This window comes from Dendrobates tinctorius, unplaced genomic scaffold, assembly GCF_039654945.1.
Source record: "Dendrobates tinctorius isolate UK_male_01 unplaced genomic scaffold, ASM3965494v1 ptg000192l, whole genome shotgun sequence".
Taxonomy (NCBI): Eukaryota; Metazoa; Chordata; class Amphibia; order Anura; family Dendrobatidae; genus Dendrobates; species Dendrobates tinctorius.
Window position 1 is genome coordinate 517,085 of NW_027361859.1, and position 20,056 is coordinate 537,140.

Genomic DNA, 20,056 nt, shown 5'->3' on the forward strand with positions numbered 1-20,056 from the left:
ATGGCCTCCTCAGTCACCAGATCTCAATCCAATAGAGCATCTTTGGGATGTGGTGGAACGGGAGATTCGCATCAGGGATGTGCAGCCGACAAATCTGCGCCAACTGTGTGATGCCATCATGTCAATATGGTCCAAAATCTCTGAGGAATGCTTCCAGCACCTTGTTGAATCTCTGCCACGAAGAATTGAGGCAGTTCTGAAGGCAAAAGGGGGTCCAACCCGTTACTAGCATGGTGTACCTAATAAAGTGGCCAGTGAGTGTATATTTAAATAATATGTATATATATTATATATCTTTTATATCTGATATGTATATTATATATAAAATATATATATAGATATACATACATATCATATATAATCTATAGATATAAAAATATATGTCAGTGACAAATACAATTACCGTAGTATAGTGTTGCTCTCTATAAATAATAGGGGGATTCCACACCATTTTGTTCTTTGAAATAATCATCATTTATTAAGTAAATACATGTCCATAATTTAGAACCAACCCTAGAATAATTGTATATGTCACTAACATGTCTATATATATTTATATTATATGTATATATAATATATTAATATATTAAATATATATTATATATATAGTTTGAAATTATACATATATATATATTATGTATTTATATATCTATATATATATAGCTGTGTGTGTCACTGATATGTGTATATATGTAGGTACTCTATGTGTATATATGTACATATAAAAAAGTAAATGAAATAAAATGGTTTACTGTATGTAATCCATGTCTCCTATCATGTCGGCTTTTGCAATTATTTTACAAAAGCCGGCAAATGAACGGCTATTCTGCTATGTCTATCATATATATATATATATATATATATATATATATATATATGTGTGTGTGTGTGTTTTGAAGATTCTTGTTTTAAAACGATGTGTACAGTTTGTTTTTTTACAATGCTGTTTTAACATGAGTTTTTACATGGAGAGAACGCTCAATGTAAAGCCTCATGTTAAAGTCGCTTTGAATACGGATATCATATGGAAAAATCACACTGAAATCGCATTACACTCGCATAGAATCCAGAAAACGGACCGATTTTTTTATCGCAAATGGGTATGAGGCCTTAGAAGATTAATGCCGCCTGATGCCCCGGTGAAAACTAGGCTCTGTGACTGTGAGTCCCTCCTTCATAAATGAAGCAAGATGTGTCTGCTTATGTGTCACACACCACATGGCAGCTAGGGTTGGTGAATGTTACAATGACATTTCCCAGTGAATGCATTTGTTTTGGTTGAAAGCAATGTTAAAGTTGAAAAACGCTTCAAAAAGGCTGCGTCTGAACATAGCCCAAGTGATGGAGGAACATTTTGGTCTGGGGTTATTTATTTGCCTTATATATAAGTCATTAACCTGGAAAGGATGCACCTTAACATATTTCCCAGCAAAATCCGTTTTGGTTACGTTTTGGTATATTTTTTGGTGCAGCGGTAAAAATGGCATGAACCTCTGACAACATTGTTTACAGCTGTGATCAGGGATGCTTCCGGGGTGATCCCCATGATGTCCCCGTGTCATTTGAGCAGTGTTTCCATCATTTTCTGATGTTTTTAGACCTTAAAAGGACCCCGGGGGGGATCGCGGTAAAAATGCTCTTGTCTCCCATAGACTTACATTGGGCTTGTTGTTCTGGCCGAGTACCCGAGTATTCCAATTGGTCGACCCGAGCAGCGAGCACCCGAGCATTTTACTGCTCGCCCATCACTAATATCTATAGAGATTCACTTCTATTAGTTTTGTGTGTGTAAACATGACTTTAGAACATGGTGTGTGATGATATTATGGTCTTCAATGGAGCTTGTAAGAGAAGAGGTTGGACAAAGAAGCGACATCACAATTCTCTTTTTTGTTGGTAAATAACATATCTTTATTTATCTTACAAATCCTCATGGAAAAATGCATGAAAATCTGCATCAAAAACGCGCGGATTTCTAACTGCGTTTTCTGCCAAGAGAGGAAGAAATTGAGCAGAAAATTCCACAGGCAAATCCGTAACGTGTGCACATAGCCTAACAGTGTTTTATGTGTGTTTTTTCCAGAAGAAGCCTATAGAGAAACAAAGCACCAAAACCGCAGAGTTCAGCAGCGTCTTCAGACCTCAGAGAGCGGAGATTTCATGGAATCACGTCCACGTTGCTTGGACATTTAGACTGTGTTCACATGTAGCGTAAATGCTGCGTATTTTCTGCTGTTTTTACATGAATATTCTGCTGTGTCTGACTGTCCAAGCAGAGTGGCTGTGATTCCATGAAAACTGCGCCGCTATTAGACTCCAGCAGACAGTATCTCCATTATGTAACAGTCAGTATTTCTCTATAGTCTTGTCTCCTCCTGGTTACAGCTGTTCTTCCATTCCCTTTTCTTTCCTTGCCTTTCCCATTCCTTCTCTTCCCTCCTACCTCCTATATGTTTTATATATAAGGGGTCTTATCTGTGTACCGTAACCCTTTCCCTGCCTGTCTGGACAGACCAAGCTTTTTCATTTTCCTTCTATCCCTGTAATTTTTAATGTTTCTCTTTTCTCCATGTCCCTTAATAAACCATATTTTTCCTTCCCAATTCTCATCCTTAACCCTTTCCACCCTTTATTTTGCCTATATCTTTTGTCCCTTTAAATTTTGTTTTTTGCTTTTATTTTGTCCTTGTTTGCTTCTATATTAGTCCATGTTCACATGTTGCATTTTTTCTGCATTTTTTCTGCAGGAAAAACCTTCTCTCTCGGCAGTAAGAAACTTGCTTCAAAAAATCCCGGTTTTGCTTAGTTTTTGTTGCGTTGTTGTCGGGGTACATTTGTCTCTTGTTCATGCTGATAAAGTTTAGTGCATAAAAAAATCAGATTCAAGTTCATCAGGTTTTGGCTCCAGAAATGCAGCAAAACTGATATCTGCGATTTTTCAGCATTTTTTCAGTGTTTTTCGCTCCCCTATTGCTTTTAATGGCTGAAAAATGCAGAAAAAATGCTGAAATAAGTGACATGCTGCATTCTGCAGAAACCAAGGTATTGTACAAAATACTGCGGAGAAAAACCCGAGCTGTGTGCAGGAGATCGCGGGAACCTCAGAGACTTTACAGGTGAAACGCAGGGAAACATTTGTATTAAAAAACATAAAAACCGCTCCACCTTGTGATCCCACTGTGATGTCAGCCCCCGTCCTCCATGTACAAGGGGGAAACTGATGGAACTAGAAAGTCTTCATTCCCCTAATGTCTGCCCTGTTCTGTCTTCTCAGGTCACCTGATGAATACAACATGATAGATTATTATAAGATTCTGCAGAAGGCGTCCATTACATTATACAGCATTGTTTTTGCTCTCGGGATTATCGGTAATGGATTAGTCATCTGGATTGCCGGATTCAGGATGAAGAACACAATCAGTGCCGTGTGGTTCCTCCACCTGGCCATCGCCGACTTCCTGTGCTGCTCATCTCTCCCCCTGAGAATTGCTGAGTGGGCTGCACTTTTCTCACACATCCCAGATCCTGCATATTGTATAGTGAACATCTTTCTGTTTAATGTGAACATGAGCGCCAGTGTTCTCCTCCTGACGGCCATGAGCATTGACCGCTGGGTGTCCGTCATGTGGCCATTCTGGGCCAAAGTTCATAGATCTCGTAGCCTGGTGAGAATCAGTGCAGCGATCATCTGGGGGCTGAGCGTCACTGTGGCCGGTGCGCTGTATTATGTGTATAGATACCATGTAGATGATCTACGTGAATGGTGTGTATTTGGTTATTATTACATATATGATTATAACCCAGAGTTATATCTGACCATGCAGTGGATCAGATTGGTTATAATGTGTGTGATCCCGTTTCTCATCATCGTCACCTCTTATGTCACCATTTTCTACAAACTTAGAAAAAGTAAGAGATCCCAGAGATCTCAGAGATCCTCCAGGATCATCACCACTGTTATATCGTGTTTCTTCATCTGCTGGTTCCCATATTACATCTGGCCAATAATATTCTGGTATTATGGTGTATACATAATACCCTATTATACGTATTACATAACATTCCATACTGTATCCTCTATCACTACCAGCCTGGCTTGTCTGAACAGTTGCCTGAATCCAATCATTTATGTGTTTCTGACAGCGGATTTCCAACAAGGTTTCCTCAGATCCATCCCCTCCAGGCTAGAAAGAGCCTTAGGTGACCCTCCTAATGACCTGTGCGGGGAGCGAGGAGATGCAGGAGACACTCGCCCTACTGATGTGTAATGTATATTCCATGAAGGACGGATTTTTGCAGGATGAAATGTAATTATGAAAGTCTCCCTTCATGTTACCACATAATGTGCTGAAGAATGGGGAGAAAATAATCCCAAGTGAAGTGAAACAGTGAAAAACAAATTGTAATTCCACCATAATAATAAAGTGACCCAGTAGATTCTGCAGATCACATCAATTAACCCCTTCACCACCTTGGGAGTTTCCATTTTTAAGTTTCCGTTTTTTTGCTCCCCTTCTTCCCAGAGCCATAACGTTGTTATTTTTCCGTCAATATGGCCGTGTAGGACTTGTTTTTTGTGGGACGAGTTGCACTTTTGATTGACACCATTGGTTTTGCCATATAGTGTACTGCAAAATGGGAAAAATTCAAACTGCGGTGAAATTGCAAAAAAAAAGTGCAATTCCACAATTGTTTTTTTTTCAATTTTTTTACCATATTCACCAAATGCTAAAACGGACCTGCCATTATGATTCTCCAGGTCGTTATGAATTTGTACATACCAAACACGTCTAGGTTCTTTTTTTATTTAAAAAAATCCAATATTTCAAAAAGAAAAAAAAAGTCCCCATTTCCCGATACCCGTAGCGTCTCCATTTTTCGTGATCTCAGGTGGAGTGAGGGCTTATTTTTTGCTCGCTGAGCTGATATTTTTACTGATACCATTTTGGTGCAGATACGATCTTTTGATCGCCCGTTATTGCATTTTAATCCAATATTGCGGCGATGAAAAAAACAGTAATTCTGCAGAGTTGATTTTTCTCTCGTTACGTCAATTACTAATCGGATTAATAATTTTTATATATTGATAGATCAGGCGAATCTGAACGCGGCGATGCCTAATATGTGAATAATTTATTCATTGTTATATTGGGAATGGGGGGTGATATAAACTTTTATTTGTTTATTTTTTAAAACATTTTTTACTTGCTTCAATAGTCCCCTTAAGAGACTTGAAGCTGCAATCTTCTGATTGCTTGTTCCACACATTGAGGGGCCTTTAGCCCTCCTATGTGTAACTAAAATGCTCATCAGCTCTGCGCACCGACCACTGGGGGGCGCTCATATCTATCAGACAATGACAACCACAGGGGACTCCTGCAGACCCCACGTTGTCATACCAACCCATCAGTGACCCACAGTCATGTGACACGTGAGCCGATGGGCGGGGTTTGTGGCAGGTTTCCGGCGCAATCATGTTAAATGCCGCTGTCAGAGATTGACAGCGGCATTTAACACGTTGATAGCTGCGGGTGGATCGTGATTTCACCAGTTGCTGTTGGAGCCTGCAGCAACAGGAGGAGGCGACCTTGGATGTAGCTATACGTCTAAGGTGGGAAAGGGGTATATATGCATATATATTAGATGTGAGTGGATCAAACCGCAGTGTGAGTCCAGTTTCCTGAAATTCATGGTTTCACGTGAATTCATATTCTAAAATGTGATTAGTGATTCACAATAAAAAAAACTTGCCCGACACGTTCCCCGCACTGCCGTAACATCAGAGAGAGGGATAATGTATTGCAGCGTGTCCACGTGGACCTTTTAAAAACACCCCACAGCTATGACATCTGGTGGATTATCATACCTGGTACAGTGGTGTAAGCGCTTATAGTCAGTGAGGTCCTCTCTGTCTCTCATGTAGAGTGTAAGCTCTTATGGTCAGTGAGGTCCTCTCTGTCTCTCATGTAGAGTGTAAGCTCTTATGGTCAGTGAGGTCCTCTCTGTCTCTCATGTAGAGTGTAAGCTCTTATGGTCAGTGAGGTCCTCTCTCTCACTGTCTGTCTCTTGTGGAGTGTAATAATCTCTTATGGACAGAGGGGTCCTTTCTCTCTCCTGTCTTGGGCTACTTTCACACATCAGTTTTTTGCCGTCAGGCATGATCCGGCTATTTTTAGAAAAAACGGATCCGGCATAAATTTTGGAGAACTGTAGAAACGGATCCGTTTTTTTGCTGGATCCGTCTAGCAGGTATATCTGTTCCTGGGGGCTGGCCAATTGGATCTGAGCATGCGCAGACTTAAAAAAACGGATCCGGTAGCCGGATCCATCTTTTTCCGGATCCGGCGCCCATAGACTTGCATTGTAGCAAAAAGCTGGAAGCGCCGGATCCGGCGCTTCCGGCTTTTTCGCCGGAGACAAAAAACGTTACAGTAGCCGTTTTTTCCAGACGCCGGAATGAGACAAGTTGCCGGATCCGGCAAAAAACGGATGAAACGCAATGCCATCCGGCACGATCCGGCGCTAATGCAAGTCAATGGGGAAAAAACGGATCCGGCATTGCATTTTGCCGGATCCGGTTTTAAAAAAAAAAAGCCGGATCGCGCCTGAAGGCAAAAAACTGATGTGTGAAAGAGGCCTTACAGTGACAGTAAAAGTTTTGGCACCTCTGGTCATAATTACTGCTATTGTGAACAGATAACCAAATTGAAGCTGAAATGATGGCAAAAATGCCTAAAGTTACAGATGACACATTTCCTGTATTTTAGGGAAGAAAAAATGATGTCATTTTTTACATTTTAAAAATTACTAAAAGGAAAATGTACCACTGCAAAGGTATAGGCATGGTTAGTATTTGTTATACCCAAAGACCACGAAAAAATGATCCAACATCCCAAATATTTATATAACGATAAGCAATAAATCCATAAATGACAGAGTTTCTATTACCACATGGATTGGTGATCCTTGTTTGTGCGCCCATGCTCGTGCAGGCATGCATGTTTTATCCATCCCTTCTCTCCTTGTACCTGATTTAGCCTTTAATTAATAAACTTTTGCATGTTACATAAATATTTGGGATGTTGGACCATTTTTTCATTATTTTCGTTGGTCTTTGGGTGTGATAATACATTGGCCATTATCCCCTTGTACATACACTCTGGTAGTATGCTTATTATGATTCAGCATGTTCTGCTATTAGATGACAGTCTAAGCATGCATTGTTTTCCATGAGCATTTTATGGTTAGTAATTAGTAGCGCCCCCTTTTGACAGTATAACAGCTTGCAAATGCTTTTTGCAGCCAGCTAAGAGTTTTTCAATTCTTGTTTGATGGATTTTCCTCCATTCTTCCTGGGAAATGTCTCGCCACAGATTTTCAAGGATCCTCAGATCAGGGGACTGTGAGGGCCATTGTAAAACCTTCAGCTTGCGCCTTTTGAGGTCATCTATTGTGGAGTTTGACGTGAGTTTAGGATCATTATCCATTTGTAGAAGCCATCCTCTTTTCACCTTCAGCTTTTTTACAGATGGTGTTATGTTTCCATCAAGAATTTGTTGAAATTTGATTTCATTGAATCCATTCTTCCCTCTACCCATGAAATGTTCCCTGTGCCATTGGCTGCAACACAACCCCAAACCATGATTGATCCACCCCCATGCTTCATGGTCGGCAGGATGTTCTTTTCCTGAAAGTCTGTGCCCTTTTTCCTCCACACATACCTTTGATCATTGTGGCCAAAGATTTCTTCTCTGTTTATTTCTCTGTGATAAAGGAGACCTATAACATTGGAAGATGATGGAGACTGTGAAGGAATCGGAGAAGGAAACAAATGTTATTTCACCATTTCATATGCACAGAGCGGTGACTGAGACCCTAACGCTGCCTGGGGGAATAACGTCCATTTCCTCCTGGCAGCGGGGCTCTCAGTGCGGGGGACGCACGGTGTCAGAGCGCTATTAACCTGCAGATTAGCCCCATATCTGCACGTTATTAGCCTTATATTACATGGCAGGTTCCCTTACACCTACATACCCGCAGTGATCTGCAGTCTGATAAGCGCCATCTTTATAGGGATTTCACATTCCCAATAATGTTGTGTTTCTTACAGAGGTAATAAAATGTCAGACATTCATCCATCAATCACAGGATGGCGCCCCCCAGCTCCAACACTGAGATGTGTGCAATTGGTAGGATGTGTCCTGTGCCCTGAGAATATTACTGGACATGGATTTGTTGTATCTTTATAGCACTGATATTACAGCTTATTACTAATAATCTTATATGTCTGTAACCTGAGAAGTATTTGTGATGTAAAAGTGACATGAGCAATATGTGACGGATTTCACTCTGCTCCAATAATAAAATGTTATAACACAAGAATCAAAAGACAAAATAAATATGTTATCACGCTGTGTTTGTATCGACTTTGTAACCACGGGGGAAAGTTTTGCTTTTTCTGTTTTATATCTCTATAACATAATTATCCCATTATCCATTACAATTCCTAACAGAAGTGGTGTGAAATGGGAGACCCCTTTTCCCCCAGAACTCGCTGCTCATCGGAAGCCTCATTATTTTCTATATATATAAAACTGAGTGTATGTATGTGTGTATCGAGCCACGCCCACTCCGCATAGCCCCTATAATATTGTATATATATATATATATATATATATATCTCAAATATATAAAATAAATATCTAATATATTTATATCTCATAGGCACATCTTCTTGACCACAACAGGATACACTGCCTGTGTGGCCCATAGCAACCAATCACTAAGCATCTTTCATTTCACCAGAGCGGTTTAAAAGATGAAAGTTGAACTGTGAGTGGTTGCAATGAACAACAGTTTTCCCACTCCACAACACCTCAGCAGACACTGACCAGGTCGGAGAAATCTAGCATCCCCGGGAACATAAGCTCCCAGACATTGTCTGCCCCCAGAAAGCAGCAGAGAACACATGACAGAAATGAATCACCCCCTCCTCTATTACTGCCGTGCTCTATTGTTACTGGCGTAGAAAATCACATCATCAGTGGCCACACACAGAGCCACACTGCCAGGTTACATAACAGCACATCTCCAGGAACTCCCTGATCAGCGCTTCTGGCTCAGGCCTATGGGATGGAGGATGTGTATGATAGGTATATGGGCACGGGACTATGAGATGGAGGATATGTATGATGGGTATATGGGCACGGGACTATGAGATGGAGGATGTGTATGATGGGTATATGGGCACGGGACTATGGGATGGAGGATATGTATGATGGGTATATGGGCATGGGACTATGGGATGGAGGATATGTATGATGGGTATATGGGCATGGGACTATGGGATGGAGGATATGTATGATGGGTATATGGGCACAGGACTATGAGATGGAGGATATGTATGATGGGTATATGGGCACGGGACGATGGGATGGAGGATATGTATGATGGGTATATGGGCACGGGACTATGGGATGGAGGATATGTATGATGGGTATATGGGCATGGGACTATTGGATGGAGGATATGTATGATGGGTATATGCGCACGGGACTATGGGATGGAGGATATGTATGATGGGTATATGGGCACGGGACTATGAGATGGAGGATGTGTATGATGGATTTATGGGCACAGGACTATGGGATGGAGGATGTGTGATAGGTATATGGGCACTGGACTATGGGATGGAGAATATGTATGATGGGTATATGGGCATGGGACTATGGGATGGAGGATGTGTGATGGGTATATGGACACTGGACTATGGGATGGAGGATGTGTGATGGGTATATGGACACTGGACTATGGGATGGAGGATATGTATGATGGGTATATGGGCACTGGACTATGGGATGGAGGATGTGTAGTGGTATATGGGCACGGGACTATGGGATGGAGGATAATCATTATAATTTGTTATAACTAACCACAGTTAGTTACTATGCCCAGGCAATGTTGGGCTCTTCAGCTAGTATTTTATAAGATTAACATTGTTCTATGTCTCATGTCTCATATTTTTCTTTACAAATAAATACAAGTTTTCTATAATATTTGGCTGATGGAAAGTTGGACCCTTGAGATCGTCCCTCATATTTTACCTAATATGAATCTTTCAGATTTTGCCTCTCTACAAACCTTGGCACCTCCTATCTCCAATATGCCAATATGGTCGGCTACCAGTACCCTGGGGATGGAAAAGGCATTGGCTGCTCTCCAGCTGCCCAACATTTGTGGTATTGACACCCCACCAACATTGCATATTACCCACCGCCTGTGGGGACTTTCTATTATTTTCTATTTGTCTTTTGGATTGTAAAACACATAATCACTCTATGTGGTGCTATTTTCTATGATTTTCTTCAGTGTCCACGTTGATAGAAGTGTCAGTTATCAGTCATAGAATCATGTAAATCCCGTGTTTACCCATATATAAGACAGGGTCTTTTATTAATTTTTTTTATTTTCAGGGATGTCTTATTTTTTCATGATAAACAATCTACATTTATTCTTGAACAAAAAAAAATCAGCATTTATTCAAATATATCCAAGCCAAACCAAAGCCTTTTCTCTCCTGTCAGCAACTTATTCACAGATCAGGCCTTCCAGCTCAGGAAATGATGGTTACTGACATGATCCAGACTTGCGTTTCGGGAGTCCTCTATGATTACTTTCTTGCTCTTAGGCTATGTGCCCACGTTGCGTTTTAAAATGCAGCCTGAAAGCCGGACTCCTTCCCAGAAATCGCGCGGTTTTTTCCGCGCGATTTCACCGCGATTCTGTTCGCGATTTTGCCGCGATTTTCTCAAGCACTTTCCAAGCGATTTGAAGCATCGCTTGGAAAGTGATTGACAGGTTGGTCACACTCGTCAAACATAGTGTTTGACAAGTGTGAACAGCTTTTTACTATTGAGGCCGCCTATGCGGCATCAATAGTAAAAGATAAAATGTTAAAAATGATAAAAAAATAAAAAATCGGGGTATATTTACCTTCCGGCGTCCCGCGCTGCCATCCCGTTCCCAGCGATGCCTTGCGCGACCTAAAATGGCGTTGATCTCGCGTTACTATAGCGATCTCGCGAGACCGCTAGAGTCACGAGAGACTACATCATCACAGGACCTTGCCGCAAGGCATTACTGGGAACGCTTAGGCCGGGAATGCAGCGCGGGACATCGGAAGGTAAATATACACTGATTTTTTATTTTTTATTCTTTTTTTTACAGGGGTATGGTACCCAGGGCCTGGAGGACAGTCTCCCCTCCTCCACACCGTGGGTTCCAACTGCACATGAGACGCTTAACTTCCCGCATGGTGGGCATAGCCACATGCGGGAAGTAAGCGATTCTCATGCATTCCTATGGGTGCGGAATCGTGGCAATTCTTTGCGATTCCGCACAAAAGGAGCATGTTGCGTTTTTTTCCGCGATGCGATTCCGCCGCAGAAAAAAGCACAGCATTAGCACAGCATGTGCGGAATGCCATAGGAATGCATGGGGGGCGTTCTGAACACGATTTTTAAACGTTTTCGCTGCGTTTTCCTGCCGAAAATCGCAGCAAAAACGCTTAAAAATCGCTTCGTGGGCACACAGCCTTAATGAAATATCTCTGTCTTTTTGCACTCATGATGTCTGTGGGTGAAAATACCAGTGCGGTGTATTTCTTGTTCATCTGTTTACAGAAGGTAATGTACCATTTAAAATGGTGCATAGACCCTTCACCAATAAAAGCAGTCACTCCAAGTTATCAAGTGCCGGTCTCTCACACACATATCGGGTAATCTCGATGGCATCATTCCTGTCACAGGCATTTGACATAATGAAAACAAAAAAAAAAGCTAATATCCTAAAATAAAAAAAGTAAAAAATAAATTGGAAAATTTGCATGAAGGCAATAATAATAAGAAGGGTATTTAGTAAACATAATTTTGATAATAGACTGTACAAGCCATCCCGCCACGTCAAGGAAACCCTTGTGGGACAGTCCTAACTCTTGTATTTATAACCTTTCCACTTGTCAAGTGACGTAAATGTGAACAAGGAGCGAGGGACTGAACCACCAGTAAAAGCATAGGCCAGACAGGATGGATTTCCCAACTCAGAAACAGGGCGGTCACACCCTTATATGCACAGAATGCACATTGAACTAAATGAGAAACTAGGTCTAGGTATTTTACATAATGTACGGTCCCTTGGCATTCCAGCTGCTCTCTTTTGTTTGCTTTCCCTGATGACCTGGAAAGAGCGACAATGCTCTAATACAATGGGCTCGAGATTGGAGTGATGTGAGTGACAGCCTGGCACTTGCCAAACATTCTCATTTTGTGTCTCATGAGGTCTTTAGAGGGTGTCTGCTTTCCTTGGTGAAGGGTCCATCTGGCCTGCTGCATTTTATTTCCAATTGATTTTACAATTTTTCATGTCCAGCTGCCTGGACACTATTTCAGTTAACTTTCGATGCCGAAAATCTATGTCCCATAACTATCGGATCGATACAAACCTCAATATTCCTATCTGAACCCGGAAGACAGAGTGTCTATGAAAGATGCTTTGATGAGAACAAAAGTTACTTCTGTGTAAACAAATATCATTTTGGTATCTGGTTCCTGGAAAAGATTTTTCCTGTTTAATTACCTGGATGCTGCAGGGAGTCACTGCTTCACAGGAGACGAGCTGTTCGCACTCTTTGTATTTCCCCTCTTTTAATTATTTCCTCTCACCCTAGCTATAACTCATTTTCCCTCATCCTCATATGTTCCTTGTGAAGGCCTATTTCAATGGAAGTTTAAATTGTCAGCTCTTCTCCCTTCTTTGGAGATATTTTATGGATTTCAGTTTTCCTTTATGACTGTACATATATTCCATGCATTGAAATCTACGTTCACTGTGAGTCCCCCACTAACTGGCCTGGTAATGAAAACAGCTGTGGCCTCGTCCATCACTCGTCAGTCAATTGTGTATTTCTCCTGACGATTGGATCAGCAGACTGTTATTCCCATACAAATTGGTGGCAGTGGTTGGATCTGCACGTTCTCTCTGCTGTTCCCATGACACTACCCAATATTTTTTCATAATTCCATGTTTTATCAAAAAGTAGCCAAATTTTCAAAATATGTCAACCATTGTGGTAAAGACGAATCCTATTGCACCGCAATCCTGCCCTTACCTTGTCACAGAGGTTGGCACCCTAATATCCCAAATGGCTCTCCGCTCTACAGATAAGAGAACTTGTTTGGAAACATACGCCAATCTCAAATTCGGCACAAACGTAGCACATTCGGATTCGTGCTTGCTTTCACAAGCACATTTACTCAGTCGGCAAAGTTCGGTCACAGTTCTGTAAATCATTGAGTTTCCACTAATGCTTTTGGTATGACTTTGGCTAGAATAGTGGTGCTGTATGATTAGACGGGGTGACGGGGACTGTTTGATGAGGAGAGGGGATGTGTCTAGGTCAGAGGAGCTGTTGAATGTAATTTTTGTTTTCATTTTTTTTTCTTTAATAACTTAATATATATATACATTCTGGCAGTCAATTAGCGCGCAGAAACCATCCTCAACATCATGACACAAGGTCTTCTGTAATTGGCTGCTGAAGTCATATGTTACTGACCATGTAAAAAGCAGACATTTTGTTTTGATGTCATCATTTTATGCTGAAAGTGACCTTGTCAGTTAGCTGGATAGGATCGTTTCCAGTGTAAACTCGATCTTCCAACATCTAACTAGATTGTGCTAAAACTGTGTGGCCATCTCTGGAGGCCCTAGTTGCTAATCCAAATTGTTTGTGATAAAATTGCGTCTCAGTGTGAACTCAGAAGGCCAGATTTCCATGTGAAAATCATTAGGCCTAATATTGGGGTGCAGCCAGGAGGCCCAACTTGCTAATCCATATTGTTTGGGAAAAAATGGTATTTCAGTGACAAATCAGAAGGCCAAATTTCCACTTAAAAATCATTAGGCCTAATATTGGGGTTCAGCCAGGAGGCCCAATTTGCTTATCCAAATCGTTTGCGCTAAAACTGTGTTGCAGTGAGAAACCAGAAGGTCACATTTCCATTTAAAAGTTGTTAGGTATAACAGTGTTGTTCAGGCACACTATCTAAGAAAATATTTAGTGATTGTTCATTTAGTGACAGGTGACTGACAGCTGTGGGCCTAAGGTTGTGAAAAAGCAGGTTTACAAGAGGGAGAGGGTACATACAAAATGAGTGGCAAAAATGGAAAAAGTCGTGATGGAAGGGGGGAATAGGCTTGGTGTTCATGGGTTAGGTGTGAATGTTAATGAAAACTCAACTGAACAAATACAGTCTCATCCTATCCAAAGTCCACTGACAACATCTGTTACTGGACGGGCTACTTGACTCCCTTTCTTTGGCAACCGCACAGCGCTATGCCTTGTAGATGAGGGCCAGAAAGAGCATGTGCTCCAGTGTCAGAGCAGGAAGAAGAGGAAATCTCTTAGAGGGAGGAGTGTGAGAACAGAGATGATGATGATGAGGTTGTAAATCTCACTTGGTGTGAATCCAGAGGTTCGCAGCAGAGTAGCTCATAAGAGGAGGTGGAGGACGAATACGAGGATGTTACGTTGCGCCTTCCCACACAGTTGAAATGATGCTACCACGACAAGCACTGCATCCTCACAGGGGCGGCAAGAGTTCACAGGGGCGGCAAGAGTTGCCCAGCTTGAGCCTTATTTAAGACCGCAAATGCCGACTAGCAGGCCTCGCCAAACAGTGGCCTATCAACCACATCTGCTGCTTATTCCTTCTTCGTCACCGAGCCAAGAGTTTTCACACAGGTCTCCAGCCACAGAAACTTCACTTTTTTTCCCCTACAGTTGGCATGAGTGAGAGCCCATCAGCTGTTACAAAACTGGACATGTCTGCTGTTTTTTGTGTCACCTAGCACAACACATCTTTCTCAATCCACCATAACATCTCCGCCTGCACCTCATTCACAGTCCAGCAGTTTGTGCTGTTCTCCATACTCCACCCTCTCTCAGCACAGCAGCCATCCCTTGGTCCCGCAGTTGTGGTCACGTAAAAGAATGTTTCCTCCTACACATGGCAAATCTAAAAACTTGAAATGCACCATCTCCAGTCTGTTGGCAACGTAAATGTTACCTTTCTGTCTGATGTATACAGACGGTTTCAGAAAGTTGATGGTCGTTGCTGTACCCCAGTACCAGATGCCCAGTCTCCATTACTTCTCTAAGAAATGCCCACGCTACACAAGCATGTCACAGACAACATTACCCATTCCCTGTAAAACTCTATGCCTGCAAGGGTGCATTTCACCACTGACACCTGGACAAGCAAGCATGGGCAGGGGTGTTACATCTCACAGATGGGGCACTGGGTGATTCTGGTTGCTGTGGAGGCAGGCGGTCAAAGGGCTGCTCCACAAGTCTATAAATCCCTAAGGCTTGCAGGACAAGCCTTTGTATTTAACATTTCCTCCACGGCTTCTGGCTCCTCCACGTCCCCTAGGGCCTCCACCTGTGAGCTCAACCTCTGCCTTGGTCAGACACACATTCCAAAAGTGCAGATAGAATCAACTCTACCTCTGTACTGCGCAGCCAGGACTCACCACAATCAGGCAGTGATAAAATTAATTTGCCTTGGAGATTGCAGTCACACAGCTCAAGAGTTGTGGACAGCTATCCAGTCTGAGTTAGAGCAATGGCTGTCTCTACTGAACCTAGAGCCAGGGAACGCTGCGTGTGATAGCAGTGCAAACCTGGTGGCGGCCCTACGCCATGCCATGGCAATCTCACACATGTGTCTTGCATGGCTCACATCCTTAATCTGGTGGTACAGCTATTTATCTGCTACTATTCCAGCCTCAATGCATTGCTGCAGAAAGCACAGCCACTGTGTGCGCACTTCTAACGATCGCACCCCACAGATCATCGACTTGCATTGCTAGTAAGGTCTTTCAGCCTACCGGTTAACTATTTGATTTGCAATGCTCCGACAGTGAAATTCCTCTCTGAAAATGTTGCAGCGACTTTAGCAGCAGCAATGAACCCTGGTGCAGTATGTCCTTTTTCATAGCCTGGGCCAATGCAGTATGGACAAGCTGCAAATCACACTTTCAGAGTGGGCACAGATGAAGGACCTCTGTATCCTTCTGCACAGTTTTGAAATGGCTAATAAGATGGCTAGTGCTGATGATGCCATCATTAGCATCACTATTCCGGTCATCTACATGCTGGAGCACAAATTGAATAGTATGCGTGAGGAAGTGGTGGTCCCAGAGGAAGAGGTGGAAGCAGAGGAGGATGCGGAAGGGATAACAATATATCAAATTACCAGGCTGTTGTCACACAGGTGGGTGCCATGTGAGAGTGGCTTACAGTGATCCCGGGAGGCTTATTGTACCAGACAAATTGTTAGTGAAGGTGCAGGAGCCAAGGAACAAATGGAGGACGAGGATGAAGAGGTGATGGATTAGCAAAAGCCAGGAGATGAAGAAGATAATGATCCGCACTCTGTTGTCCGTGATTGGTGGGAGGGGATGGAGGAAGCAACTTTGAGCTACACCGCCACCAACACACCATTGACTTGGGCCTCATGGAAGGGCCCAACACTTGAGCACCTTCTTGCTTCACTATCTTCAACATAATGCCCGCATTTTTAATATTAGAAATATTGCTAACTACTGGGTTGCCACTCTGTTAGATCCACGTTACAAGAGTAACTTTAGCCAGATGCCCCCTCCCCCCACGTTGAAAGGGAAGCGCGCATGTTGGAGTATCAAGACACGCTTGTAGACAATTTTAAAATTGGTTTTACACAAGACAGCAGTGAGGCACGCAGTGTGCATTGCAGCTTTAGACATCCAACACCAGAAACGTCAAGGCATCATCGCCGAAATATTAGCAACAGCAGCACTGTAAAAGACATAAGCAATTTCTGTGAGTCGTTTTACACATTTTTAAGACAGCCTGTGACCCAGCAAAACAGAGTACTGGAAAGTTTGTGAATGACTGGAGAGGATTGTGAAGGAGTATCTGGAGCTCAATATCAATGCCATCAGGGGAGTTTGGACCCTTTTGCATTTTGGCCTTGAAAAATGGAAGAGTGGCCAGAGCTAGCCAGTCATGCCTTGGAGATTTTGTCATGCCCGGCATCCAGCATACTCTCTGCTGGTGGTATCCTGACAAATAAGTGCATCTGGCTATCTTTTGAAAGTGTACACTACCTAACTTTCATGAAAATGAACAAGTCATGGACCTCCAATGACTTTTGCAATCCAGTTGCAGACTGAGCAGACTAGGCCATGGTGTTGTTTTTAGTGTCAACCATTAATCTCATGTTATTTCAGTCTGTGACACCTTTATCGTGATTCTGTGCCCGCAGTGGCTGCTCATGTTACATGCAATCTTTTGAAATGTGGAGACGCAAAGTTGGGTCTTCATCTGATGTGTTGCCTGTGGTAGAAGGTGTGTCAGAGACCTATTATACTATTTGTACTCTGTGGAAATTAATTCTGCTTTAGTTTTGTGAGACAATATTTTTTTTAAAAATGTGGAGACTCGAAGTTTGTTCTCCATCTGGTGAGTTGCTTGTAGTGGAAGGTGTGTCAGAGGACTATTTTAATATTTTTACTCTGTGGAAAGTCTAAATTGGGTCTCTATCAGGTGGATTACATCTGTAAGTAGGGCTCCCAGACAGGCAGGTCTGAACTTTCCCTCAACTACCTGTGTTACTTTCCTTTTACTTTTCTACCAGTAGTACAGTATCAAACTGATGTTTGTGCCATCTGAGTGTGGTTGGAAAAAAAACTGGGAGGTGTTGCATGAGGTATCAGGACTCCCAGCTAAAAAGGCTTACATGGCTTCCTTAACCACCAGTTCCTCATTGAAACTTCAATTCAAAGCTGTAGATGCCGGCCCAGACCCTGATACCTCATGCATGGCCCATGGCTGATTACTGCTGTGCCATTTGTAAATTTCTACTGTGGGTTAATTGATGCCACTTTTTATGGTGTCTGCCCCTAATTTTAGCTGTTTGGGAAGATTTTTGTCACCCCTTAAGGAATTGTGTATACTAGAGTTGAGCGAAACGGGTCGAAAAAATTCAAAAGTCGCCGACTTTTGGCAAAGTCGGGTTTCATGAAACGAAACCCGACCCTAGGATGAGGTCGGCCACGAGGTCGGCGACTTACGCGCCAAAGTCGCGTTTCAAAAGTTTGTTTTGCGCTCTTTTTCAGCCAATCAGGATCCACGGACACTGTGGGCAACGTGATGACCTAGGCACGGGTCACCACCATCTTTCAGAAGGGCATGCAAGTGATTGGCTTGCTTTGGTGGGCGTCACAAGGGGTATAAAAGGACGTGCACGCCGACCGCCATCTTACTTCTGCCGATCTTAGTATAGGGAGAGGTTGCTGCTGATTCTGTAGGGAGAGCGTTAGGCAGGGAAGAAGACAAAAAAACTGCTTCTGCTGCTAGCGATTTGGCCTGCACAACACACAAGTCACTGTGTGTGCAGTGCAAGGGGAGGCTATATTGTGGTGTATCAGTGGTGTTGGTTGTTGGGCTGCCTTTTAAGGCTTCCTGACACGCTGGCATTGCTGTTTACCCACTGCTCCGCAAACTGCTTTTTTAAAAGCAATCCAATCTCCCTCATCCTCTAGTCACTTTTGTCACAGCTGTGCCATCGAGCGTGTCACATAGCGCTCAGATATCAGTGGGCCTCACACAATCCACAAGTGTCCAGTGTCCAAAAGTGTACGCAGAGATTCAAAATCTCCATTATCCTCTCGTCACTTTGGTCACAGGCAGCTGTGCCATCGAGCGTGTCACATAGCGCTCAGATATCAGTGGGCCTCACACAATCTACAAGTGTCCAGTGTCCAAAAGTGTACGCAGAGATTCAAAATCTCCATTATCCTCTCGTCACTTTGGTCACAGGCAGCTGTGCCATCGAGCGTGTCACATAGCGCTCAGATATCAGTGGGCCTCACACAATCTACAAGTGTCCAGTGTCCAAAAGTGTACGCAGAGATTCAAAATCTCCATTATCCTCTCGTCACTTTGGTCACAGTCAGCTGTGCCATCGAGCGTGTCACATAGCGCTCAGATATCAGTGGGCCTCACACAATCTACAAGTGTCCAGTGTCCAAAAGTGTACACAGAGATTCAAAATCTCCATTATCCTCTCGTCACTTTGGTCACAGGCAGCTGTGCCATCGAGCGTGTCACATAGCGCTCAGATATCAGTGGGCCTCACACAATCCACAAGTGTCCAGTGTCCAAAAGTGTACGCAGAGATTCAAAATCTCCATTATCCTCTCGTCACTTTGGTCACAGGCAGCTGTGCCATCGAGCGTGTCACATAGCGCTCAGATATCAGTGGGCCTCACACAATCTACAAGTGTCCAGTGTCCAAAAGTGTACGCAGAGATTCAAAATCTCCATTATCCTCTCGTCACTTTGGTCACAGGCAGCTGTGCCATCGAGCGTGTTACATAGCGCTCAGATATCAGTGGGCCTCACACAATCTACAAGTGTCCAGTGTCCAAAAGTGTACGCAGAGATTCAAAATCTCCATTATCCTCTCGTCACTTTGGTCACAGGCAGCTGTGCCATCGAGCGTGTCACATAGCGCTCAGATATCAGTGGGCCTCACACAATCCACAAGTGTCCAGTGTCCAAAAGTGTACGCAGAGATTCAAAATCTCCATTATCCTCTCGTCACTTTGGTCACAGGCAGCTGTGCCATCGAGCGTGTCACATAGCGCTCAGATATCAGTGGGCCTCACACAATCTACAAGTGTCCAGTGTCCAAAAGTGTACGCAGAGATTCAAAATCTCCATTATCCTCTCGTCACTTTGGTCACAGGCAGCTGTGCCATCGAGCGTGTCACATAGCGCTCAGATATCAGTGGGCCTCACACAATCTACAAGTGTCCAGTGTCCAAAAGTGTACGCAGAGATTCAAAATCTCCATTATCCTCTCGTCAATTTGGTCACAGGCAGCTGTGCCATCGAGCGTGTTACATAGCGCTCAGATATCAGTGGGCCTCACACAATCTACAAGTGTCC

At 43.0% G+C, this 20,056-nt stretch overlaps 1 protein-coding gene across 1 annotated transcript; it reads left to right on the forward strand.

Annotated features, from left to right (window-relative positions):
* Positions 1–3,098: 3,098 nt before the first annotated feature.
* Positions 3,099–4,268, forward strand: LOC141055884 (N-formyl peptide receptor 3-like). Its single transcript, XM_073552594.1, has one exon. It carries the CDS (start codon positions 3,249–3,251, stop codon positions 4,266–4,268), a length of 1,020 nt encoding a protein of 339 aa, XP_073408695.1. The 5' UTR covers positions 3,099–3,248.
* Positions 4,269–20,056: the final 15,788 nt, after the last annotated feature.